The sequence below is a fragment of the Theobroma cacao genome, chromosome 1 (assembly GCF_053813885.1).
Source record: "Theobroma cacao isolate CCN51 chromosome 1, ASM5381388v1, whole genome shotgun sequence".
NCBI lineage: Eukaryota > Viridiplantae > Streptophyta > Magnoliopsida > Malvales > Malvaceae > Theobroma > Theobroma cacao.
This window is the reverse complement of record NC_142639.1, coordinates 544147-555498: the sequence shown is the minus strand read 5'-3', so window position 1 is coordinate 555498 and position 11352 is coordinate 544147. Positions and strand designations below refer to the sequence as shown.

Here is an 11352-nt window from a genome sequence, read left to right as displayed (position 1 = left end):
GACATGTGACATTTTTCTTCTTGCTTGTCATTTTATTAAAAATAATTAAAAAAAGAGAGCAAAACTATCAAAATTTTTTGGTATTGTGTAAATATACGAACATGAGAATCTAGATTATTTTTAAGATTAATTTAAATATTATTATTTTAATGTATAATTGTCGTGTATCTTTTTATGATTAAATAACTACAATTACTCAAAACAATATAATCAGGGTCCAAAGAGGCGGAGCGAATGAGAGCCAATAGGGCTACTGCTATCCAAAAGTTTTAAAACTTTTATAATATATTTTTATATTTTTACAATTTTATCTTTATAATAATTTTTTTATTTGATGAGAGTTTTCACAATAATTAATTAATAATTAATTTTAATAAATTAAAAAATTAAAATAATACTCATTACAGTAGAATTATTTCTCAAATCTCACTTTGACGATATCTTAAAACCAACCACCTCTTGTTCTTTTTTTCTACCAAATGGAAATAAAAAAATGAAACTTAAAATAAAAAGTCATATGATTTTTTTAAAAGTTTGTTAATATTTTTTATTAAAAAGTAAATCATTTGAAATTTTAAATTTTTTTTGAAAAGTGAGACTTTGGTATTGATTTAGTGATTAATATTATGTAAGATCGTGAAACTTAATTAAAAATATCAAATATTAATATGCAATAATTATTAAAAAAATATCTTTTATTTTATACATAATATATCAGTGAAGTTATTTATATAATTTTTATTTAATTATTTTATATTTTTATTAAATATAAAAATTTTAACATAACTGTTTTATAAAAATGATTTTTATTCCAAATACAAAATCCTGATTTTGCAAAATAGTCAGTCAAATAAATGCTTAATCATTACGTGCATGGATTTTCTTTTATTTAATAAAATCTAGATAAAGTAATAATATCAGTCTACGAAAGAAAAATCAAAGGATAAGAACGAGTGAAAGACACGGGTCGTTGGGAGATTTGATTTGGATTGAAATGACAAGCCCCCGAAGCTGATCTCCGCCAGAACAATCTGACAACATAAAAATTGGACGGCGGTGGGAGGGAGGAGAGCGCCGAGCACGAGCCCACCTTGGAAATAAAAAAAACTCAGTACTAAAAAGTAATGAGCACCTCAGAATATACGACAAAACAAGCCGCATTGTACATTGCATCTCCCCTGATTCCAAATTTTACTTTTTCCTCAAAAGGTTTTGTTCTGCTTTTGTAAATATATTTTTAGGTTTATATATTTATGTACTGTAATATATAATATTTATATGTTATAAATGAATGTCAAAGTTTACAATTTTTTAAATTTATTTATTAACAAAACTAATATATAAATTTTATATAATTGACATTACACCAAACATAATTTTTTCCTGCTCCTATAATTTTTAAAATAAAATTTTAAAAAATTATAATATTTAAATTTATTATGTATTAGTAAAATGGTAATATAGATTTTATACACTAAAATACGTCCAATATAATTTTTTTTTTTGCTTTGCCAGACTTTGAGCTCGCATAATATCTACTTCCCGAGAAACGAAGGCTCACCTACCCACCGAGACACGCCTCGCGCACACTCTCTAGATCTCGCTTTCGTCAATCAGTCTTTTCCTGGATCATTGCTATGGGTAGTTTAATAATATTAGCTTCCATTTCTTAATCTTCTCTCCGGTTTTCGTTTTGCTGGACTTGGAAAAGTCCCGGTTAGTTACTTAACGAACTGATTTTGAATCTGTTGTTTTTTTTTTTGTTTGAACTTAATTCTAGCTACAGAGAATCCTTTCAACAGCATTTTGAAGACTTTGGAGAAGCCGGGTGGTGGTGAATTCGGGAAATACTATAGTTTACCTGCTCTCGATGATCCAAGGATCGGTCAGTTCTTTCTTTTGATCACTGTTTTAAAACTTATTTTTTCTCTTTAGATTTTGGATTTCGTTTCGGAGAGATGACAGGAAAAGAAATGAAGATTAATGTTGTGAAATGAATCTGTGCGTTTTTGAGCTAATCTGGAGGTGGTTGACTGATTACTCAAATCGGTCAACTTATAGTAGAGAAAAGGATAGAAATCGAAGCTCTGTTTTCACTTTCGTTTATTTTCTTGCGTTTTCTCTTCAACCAAACAGAGGCTGTTTTAGGTTTTGATCGATTTGAGATTTTGATTGATACTTGTTGTGCAGATAAACTTCCTTACTCTATTAAAATACTTCTTGAATCCGCGATACGTAACTGCGATGAGTTTCAAGTTAAGAGTAAGGATGTCGAGAAGATCATTGATTGGGAGAACACATCTCCCAAACAAGTTGAGATTCCGTTTAAGCCAGCTCGAGTGCTGCTTCAGGTTTGCTCTGAATCCGAACTTTTTTACAATGGTGTGATTTGCTGTAATCATAATGAGTTAAAAAAATTTGAATGTGAGTTTGCATTTGTAGGAATGGTTGTGTTTAATGATGTTCTCTGTTTATCAGGATTTTACCGGTGTTCCTGCTGTTGTTGATCTTGCCTGCATGCGAGATGCTATGAACAATCTTGGTGGTAATTCTAATAAAATTAATCCATTGGTGAGTTATATAATTATTCTTAACGATGCTATTGAACTAATCAAAGCAATGTTTATTTTGAGCTGTTCATTTTGTAAGTGCCACGAGAACTGTTTTAAGCGATGGTACATGATGAAAAATAATGATGTGTGCAGGTTCCTGTAGATCTTGTTATTGATCACTCAGTTCAGGTTGATGTGGCAAGGTCAGAAAATGCAGTGCAGGCAAACATGGAACTTGAATTCAAACGAAACAAAGAAAGATTTGCTTTTCTCAAGTGGGGTTCAAATGCATTCGATAACATGCTTGTTGTTCCTCCTGGATCAGGAATAGTACATCAGGTAGCAAACATTTTACATTACATGAAGAGACCATAATCATTTTTTGATTGGCTGTAACAAAGTAAATGCCACTATTCTTGCAAATAATCAGTTTTAGTGTCAAAGAAGGGGGAAACGAATTGCATGCTGGTGAGCTTGGTTTAGCATGGAAACATAATACATGTGTTTGTGCAGCATCTTTGTGTCACAAACTAAGTTTCTGTTATCTTGGTTTGCAGGTCAATTTAGAATATCTTGGCAGAGTCGTTTTCAACACAAATGGCGTGCTTTACCCTGATAGTGTTGTTGGAACAGACTCACATACAACTATGATTGATGGATTGGGTGTTGCTGGCTGGGGTGTTGGTGGTATAGAAGCAGAAGCTGCCATGCTTGGCCAGGTAAAATAGTTAATTACTATTAGGTTCATGTGTTATAGAAAGGCGTGGATAGCATAGTAAGGAAGAAAAAGAGAAAATTGATGGAGCTAATTGTCTGTTTAAGTGTCGAATTGGCATTGATGCATTTCTTCTTTCTCTTAACACATAGCTGGAAGGGTGAACTTTTAATTTGTGAATTACTAGTTTGCAGGCAAAATCCCTTGGCTAATGAATTTATACTTGCCTTTTTGAATGCAGCCCATGAGCATGGTCTTGCCAGGTGTTGTTGGGTTTAAACTATTAGGAAAATTGAGGAATGGTGTGACGGCTACTGATTTGGTGTTGACTGTTACGCAAATGCTGAGGAAGCATGGGGTTGTTGGCAAGTTTGTGGAATTCTATGGTATAGTCTTCGATAGAACCACTATGTCATTACATATTCATTGTTTCTGTGCTGCTTCTTTTATCTCATGATAGATATTGCTTCAACTTTTCTACTCAGGGGAAGGCATGAGGGAATTGTCCTTAGCAGACCGTGCCACTATTGCCAACATGTCTCCTGAGTATGGTGCAACCATGGGATTTTTCCCTGTGGATCATGTTACTCTGCAGTATCTACGACTGACTGGCAGAAGTGACGAGACTGTAAGTCCTTAGGTTAAATCTTTGTTTCAATTGATATATCAACCTTTGATTTACTGACTTATGAACAAAAATGTAGATTGCTATGATAGAATCCTATTTACGGGCCAATAAGATGTTTGTGGACTACAGTGAGGTAAGTTTTACACATTAGGTTCTTTCTTCTAGAATTTCATACAAAATTTTCAGCGTGCAGTTCTTACTGAGAATTTGTTCTCTGAACTCAGCCTCAGACTGAGAAAGTGTACTCTACGTACTTGGACTTGAAACTTGAGGATGTTGAACCCTGTATATCAGGGCCCAAGAGGTAAAGCTTTCTAGATATGCAAAATCTTCAATCCTTTTTAACACGAAAAACTTTGTTTAATTTCTGGTATTTCTGTCATTTGTGGTGGGTCTGACTGCTGTATGGCAGGCCACATGATCGAGTTCCTTTGAAAGAAATGAAAGCTGATTGGCACGCATGCTTAGACAACAGAGTTGGATTTAAGGTATAATCTTTAATTCTTCATAAATTAGGCATGGGTCTGTAGTGTGCTTTCTTTAAACAGCTGCAGTGGTTATGGGGACATTTAGATGTTAAGAGTACTATTGCCTTATAAGTTACAAGAAATTTAGACAGAATGAAATGGCTTAGAACAAATCATTTATGCATTACTAGATAAGAATTTTTCCTTGCACCTTATTTCAGTTTGATAACTCAGAAGTGATTTAAATAGAGACACTGTCTTGAAAGATGTTGTAAGGGTGAGTTGAGGTTAAGTTGATGTTTTTACAACTGGAGTGAGATGCTGAGACAAATAATGAGTTCTTGAATAGTAGCATGACAATGAGATATTTTATCATCATTGACTACTTTGGGAGAATAAATATAAGTCATCAGTCCGTGACTTTTCACCTATTAAAGCATCAGCTGAAAAAAATTGTTAAGTGCAGCATCTTCATCTCCTGTTCTCTTGCCTGTGTTCATTTTACCCGCATTCTCTCGTTACAGGGATTTGCTATACCAAAGGAATCTCAGAACAAGGTTGCAAAGTTTTCATTCCGTGGGACTCCAGCCGAGCTGAGGCATGGAGATGTGGTTATAGCTGCTATTACTAGTTGCACAAATACTTCGAATCCTAGTGTGATGCTAGGAGCTGCTCTGGTTGCAAAGAAGGCTTGTGAATTAGGATTGGAGGTAGGGTTTCGCTCCTTTCCTTCACCTTTTATGTCTACATACATGTATCATCTGACCATTGAACTCATTGATAATGAGAATATTTTGGTTTGTACTTATTACATATTTGGTATATCACTATAATTTTAACAGGTCAAGCCATGGATTAAGACAAGTCTTGCTCCAGGCTCTGGGGTTGTAACCAAATACTTGCAAAAGAGGTCCTTTTCCATAAACCTGTTGGAATATATTATCCATATAATAAACATTTTTCCTTATTTCATATTATTAACTCAGAAATGCACTGCAGTGGCTTGCAGAAGTATTTGAATCAGTTAGGATTTCATATTGTTGGGTATGGATGCACTACGTGCATTGGGAATTCAGGAGATATTGATGAATCTGTGGCATCAGCTATCTCTGAAAATGGTAAATTCTTAATTTAGTGAGAACACACCTGGTTGTCCTTGCATAAGAATTTGAGAGCTGACATTTTGGCTGTTTTGTACATATGCTTCCAGATATGGTGGCTGCAGCTGTGTTGTCTGGAAACAGAAACTTTGAAGGACGCGTACATCCTTTGACAAGGGCTAATTATCTTGCTTCTCCTCCCCTCGTTGTTGCCTATGCTCTTGCTGGCACTGTATGTAGCTTTAAATGATTAGAATTAGATATCTGCTCATAAATTGACATGTATACTGCCTATGATGTCATCTGTTTATCATAACTTAGCTGCTTACATATCCGGACCTCTTTCTTTATTTTCTGAACTGATGCATCAAGACTATATCTCATTAGAAACAATGTTGCAGGTGGATATTGATTTCGTGACAGAGCCCATTGGTACAGCGAAAGATGGAAAAGAGATCTTTTTCAAGGACATTTGGCCTTCTAGTGAAGAAGTAGCTACTGTGAGCTACTCAGCCTCTTTACCTTGACTCCTAGGCTTAAAAAGTTAAAATATTTGGAGCTAATATTGTTTCTCGTTGTTGTACTGTCTTCAGGTTGTACACTCAAGTGTGCTGCCTGATATGTTCAAAGCTACATATGAAGCAATCACCAAAGGAAATCCCATGTGGAATCAATTATCTGTACCTTCCAGCACCCTTTACTCCTGGGACCCAACATCAACTTACATCCATGAGCCACCATACTTTAAAGGCATGACCATGTCGCCTCCAGGTCCGCATGGAGTGAAGGATGCTTACTGCTTGCTTAACTTGGGAGACAGTATCACAACTGATCACATCTCCCCAGCTGGTAGCATCCACAAAGATAGTCCTGCAGCGAAATACCTCATGGAACATGGGGTAGATAGAAGAGATTTCAACTCTTATGGAAGTCGCCGTGGTAATGATGAGATTATGGCGAGGGGCACTTTCGCAAATATCCGTATCGTGAACAAACTATTGAAAGGAGAAGTTGGGCCTAAAACAATTCATATTCCCACCGGAGAGAAGCTATCTGTATATGATGTTGCCATGGTAAATTATTTCCACTCATTTAACACGTTTTTACCCTTGAAATCTTAGCCTTTGCCTTATGATCTATCTGAATTAATTGTACTAATACGTCTGATTAACATTCATCTCATGCAGAAGTTGTATTGAGTTGTAATATTATTTCAATTTTCTTTATCTGACAGAGATACAAGGCCGCAGGACAGGATACCATAATTTTGGCTGGTGTTGAATATGGGAGTGGAAGTTCTCGGGACTGGGCTGCCAAAGGTCCAGTTCTGCTGGTACATCATTCACCGTCATCCTTTTTTTTTTTTTTTGAGTTACAAAAATGTAGATCTCGCTATGTATTTTCCGGTCTCTCTCGCTAATGCCATAAATGATATTGGACGCAGGGTGTAAAAGCAGTCATTGCCAAGAGCTTTGAGCGAATTCACCGCAGTAATCTGGTGGGCATGGGCATCATTCCACTGTGTTTCAAGGCTGGAGAGGATGCTGACACTCTCGGGTTGACTGGCCACGAGCGCTATACCATCGATCTTCCCAACACCGTGAGTGAAATCAGACCTGGACAAGATGTCACTGTGGCTACAGACTGTGGCAAGTCATTCACCTGTACTGTACGATTTGATACGGAGGTAAAATCTTTTATTCGGTTTTTGTCAGAAGAGAGCTACCCCAGTCGTTGAATTTCCTTCCGGATGAACCTTTGGTTACTTTTTCATGCAGGTGGAACTGGCTTATTTCAACCATGGAGGCATTTTGCAATACGTCATCAGGAACTTGATCGGCTCGAAACAGTGATTTGGCAAAAAGAAATAATTGGTCTACAAAGCGGGGTATGCATCTTTGACAAAACCTTTCCTAACCCTGTGTGCTTATTTTTATATGGGTTGGCAATTTTGGACATGTGAAGGAAAAATTGCAGCAACGTTTTATTGAATAAAATTTGAAACCAAAGATGGGAAAATTTTGGGTGTTGCCATCTTAGGCATGGTTTGATACCAGATATGTGCTCCTGGTTCTTTTCCTATCGCTCCCGTCTCACTTTTTCGAGGAGGTTCTGACAAAGGGAAACATGCAAAAAAAAAAAATGCAAATACCGACGGGCGAGTACCGTAATTCAATAATTCATGGTCACGTGTTCTAATCAATTGATAAATGATAATTTCCGGCAACGCGTTGATGTGCAACAAACACGTACGGGAACCTTACGTCACCGTTCGCTTGGGGGTCAGGTTAGCGTACAGATTAGCTACGCGCCCAGGCCCTCTAGGCCCAAACCTCTTTGGGGTAGACTCGGATTGTGATAGAAGATTGTTATGCCTAATTTTGTTCTGGTCCAATCTGAATTCGTTATATTCAATTTTAATTTAATTTTGAATTTTGTACTAATATTTTAGGTCAATAATGGAATTGGAACTATAAAATAATATATATCAAATTAGAGACAAATAAGTAATTTATCCTTTTTATTTAATTGAATTGAATAAATAACTATTCCTATCACTTTTGTAACTATTCATTTTTAATCAAAATTTACACAACTTATTTTAATATCCCAAAGTGAGTACCACAAGAACTAACATAATTAATATTAATAAAACATAAATATCTTGATCTTGACATCTGAAGAGTTGAATAAATTTTAATATCATTATAACAAGTTCACATTTTTAACTTAAAAAATGTATTGTATTAAATATATTAATGTGAAATCTGTCATTTTATAATAAAAATAAATGAACAATCCAAGGCTACGGCTGAAACTCATGGAAATAAAGCCACGTTTCCGGAAAAGTAGTACTACAACGGCCAGGAGGGAATGAGAAGAGTTTAAAAGACTGTAACATGTAAAATAAATGATATCGTGTTTCTCATTTAGATACAATCACGTCATTATGTCATCAACTCATCTGCGCTAGCCATTACACTTTCGGGCACGCAGGTGAAAATTCCCCGACTTTTATTCTATCAGCGGTAGAAACATATAAAAAAGGCTCTTTACTGAGGTAAAAATCGTAAAAATAAATTTTAAAAAATAAAAAGGTAAAGAGACAAGGTTGGAGCATGAGTCCAAGTCAGCAGGTGGTAGAAAGCACTACACGAAAAATTGATAGTAGCAAGAAAGAGCACCATGTGTGAAGCAGGATAGCTGTAGAGCTCTCACTTTAACATTTGCAAAGTACAACATGGATGGTAAGGAATCCAAGTCAATTCCTGTCAACTAAGAAAACAAACGTTTTGTGAGATAATGTATAAGATCATTTTGCAGGCAAGGCTAGTTTGAATAATGGGGATAATGCAGGAGAGCCATGGTTTCGATGTTTCATCTGATGCCTTTATCTCGAAAAGAATGAGTAGCTTTCAGCAATCTGCTGTAACAGGCTATGTCCTATTCAATTCAAAATAATCTAGACTGACCGTTCCCTAAACTTTTTGTTTATGCTAAGTGGTGCTTTTTTGAAGGATGTAGACATATTCGTTAGTTTACTTTAAGGGGTCTAGATAGAAAAGGTTACCTTTATAACGGCTGTTTAAACCTTGTACTCATTGACACGAATCCATTTTGTAGACGACCACTTATTTCCTCTAATCACTGGGCAGCCTCCTGGATAATTAAAAATCGTTAGTTATAGATGAACCTGGAAAAGGAATAAAGAAAGGGTATGGGGGAAAAAGAAAATAGATATTAACTTGTGAATTGTGATATCAACCAAGTAATGCAACAAGACATTCAAGGGACATGATGCTCAAAAATGGAAGTGTTCCTGTGCAATATAAGCAGCTAGTTAATTAGTAGCCAGAACTAACCGTGCAGACTTGAAGGATCTAGACTTGCATCAGGCTTCATGCTCCAGAAAAGTAACGCATCACCCATCTTTGGTTTGACAGAAAGCCCCCCTTTTCCACATTCAGATAATTCATTCCACCAAGGGACAGCACTAATATTCCCCTTTGCTGCAGGAAACACTGTCTCTCCCCCTTCTTCAACATCTGAGCTGTAAAATGGTAAAACACAAAAAAAAAAAGAACAGAACTGAAAAAGGTGAACTTTCACATAATGCACTAGGATAAAAAACACAGTTTGTCATGTCACTTACAGGTACATAAGGACTGTAGCTATGCGTTGGCCACCATTCTTAGTATTGAACTCATCCATGAAGTAGTCATAGTGAGGCTCATATTTTTGGCCGACTTCATAATGGAGAATTTGAAGCCCTTCCCCATGCTCTGCATATTAGTGTGTTGCCATGAGTAACTTCATAACCACAGTTAGCATAAAAAGCAAGAACTAACCCAAGGAAGAATACAAGATAATATGGAAGAAAGAAATACGCTAATGAAAGACAATTGATTGACTTGTAAATTTGGATTGATCAAGATACTAGCACATACCTACTGGTATGAAGGTAAAATCTGCAATCCTTTTCTCAATGTTCCTAATAGTCTTATCACGTCCTCTAGCCAGAAACGTTCCAGAACTTGTACGTACCCTGCAATTACGCATCCATGGTCACACATAATCAAATAGTTCACAGAGATAGGAAACAAAATGCAACTAGAACACTGAGAATTACATACCTGCTATCCTTACTCTTGCCAGTTTCACTATCAACAACAGTTGACTTTTCCATATGAGGCTTGGCAAGCTCAATTAGGTATTCACATTCCTTCTTGGACTGCCAAAATAGCAAATGACGACCTTTGTAAGGTATAAAATCTTTCTAACTAAAAATTAGTTAGCAGGATCTGCTCCACAAAGTGGATGACAGAATATGAATTCATTTATTATTTGAGTATTAACTTCCTGCGATTTTCCCCTCTTTTTTCCTCTTTACCTGATGTGAATAATTCTATAAAAATTTTGGCATTAAATCATCTTACATTTCGCGGATCCATCAAATTACTAAGTATACAATTAACAAACAGTTCTTAATAAATAATTCTCATTACATTGTCAGTTTAAAAAATGTTTGACATTCTAATGAGTGATTCAAAGTGATAATAAACACTGGAAACTTTTCTAAGATTTAGAAGAACAATTTGCTTAATTAACTAATAATTACAGTTAATAATTTAGCTTAGAGTAAAAAATCAAATTAAAGAGGAGCAAAAAAAAAGCAACATTTTCAGCCAAAAATTAATAAATAAAAAGAACTAACCAAGAAATTATGGTAGATAAAAGCTCTAGGCTCCCAGGAGATGACTTCAACCCACTGCTCTCCTTGCCCTTCATCACCATCACTTCTGCAATTCCAAAAATGTCCCCAAAGCAACCACAGTTAATACCAGATCGCCATCCAAGTCAACCAAAAAAATCTCGAAAACGAAGCTTACCTGTCGACGGCGTTACGCTTAATCGAGCTCAAATCGCCGGAGTTGCTACTGGGAATCGAAAGGATTCCGAGCGCCAAGAGAATCAAAATCAGGAAGGTGAACATGATCAGCATAGTTAGAATCGTGGTTGAGGATGACGATTTCCGAGCCGGAAGGCGCGAATACCTCGGTTTCGCCATTTTGATTCTGAAACTCGGGAGATCGAGATCTGGAACTTCCTGGATTCGGTGTTTTAACAAGAGACCAGCTACGAGTAAGCGCTCTGTCTTTTTGTATGACTGCTGGGATGTTTTGTGGCTTTACGTCTCGTGAAAATTTAGACTTTGTCAAATGACAATGAGCTTCATTTTAATTTTTTAAATTAAATTAATTAAAATATCATAAAATATAATTAAAATTAATCACATTATATTCGGAAATTAAAATAATTAAAATTGGTTTTCTCGATTTTAATTATTAATATTAATAATATTTGTATGTTAACATTTTTATTTAAAAAT

General features: G+C 35.6%; 2 protein-coding genes across 3 annotated transcripts; one reads left to right on the top strand and one right to left on the bottom strand.

Moving 5' to 3' along the window:
- The first annotated feature begins 1515 nt into the window (after positions 1 to 1515).
- LOC18610706 (aconitase 1) lies at positions 1516 to 7518 on the top strand. The gene is made up of 20 exons (XM_007046535.3): positions 1516 to 1641; positions 1781 to 1885; positions 2191 to 2351; positions 2479 to 2571; positions 2706 to 2891; positions 3110 to 3271; positions 3509 to 3653; positions 3753 to 3895; positions 3972 to 4028; positions 4120 to 4199; positions 4308 to 4383; positions 4887 to 5072; positions 5205 to 5272; positions 5362 to 5480; positions 5573 to 5694; positions 5864 to 5962; positions 6056 to 6535; positions 6697 to 6795; positions 6907 to 7149; positions 7241 to 7518. The coding sequence occupies exons 1-20, from the start codon at positions 1638 to 1640 to the stop codon at positions 7313 to 7315; spliced, it is 2703 nt and encodes a 900-aa protein (XP_007046597.3). The 5' UTR covers positions 1516 to 1637; the 3' UTR covers positions 7316 to 7518.
- An 847-nt stretch (positions 7519 to 8365) lies between these two features.
- LOC18610705 (putative prolyl 4-hydroxylase 10) lies at positions 8366 to 11150 on the bottom strand. Of its 2 annotated transcripts, none has more exons than XM_007046531.3 (8): positions 10853 to 11149; positions 10678 to 10762; positions 10097 to 10194; positions 9911 to 10008; positions 9616 to 9745; positions 9326 to 9513; positions 9034 to 9122; positions 8366 to 8738 (listed from the first exon to the last, which is right to left on the bottom strand). In XM_007046531.3, the coding sequence occupies exons 1-7, from the start codon at positions 11029 to 11031 to the stop codon at positions 9049 to 9051; spliced, it is 852 nt and encodes a 283-aa protein (XP_007046593.2). In that variant the 5' UTR covers positions 11032 to 11149; the 3' UTR covers positions 8366 to 8738; positions 9034 to 9048. The 2 variants fall into 2 exon arrangements, with proteins under 2 accessions (XP_007046593.2, XP_088659034.1); XM_088802908.1 differs by having other exon boundaries at positions 8503 to 8731; positions 10853 to 11150.
- Between the last annotated feature and the right edge of the window lie 202 nt (positions 11151 to 11352).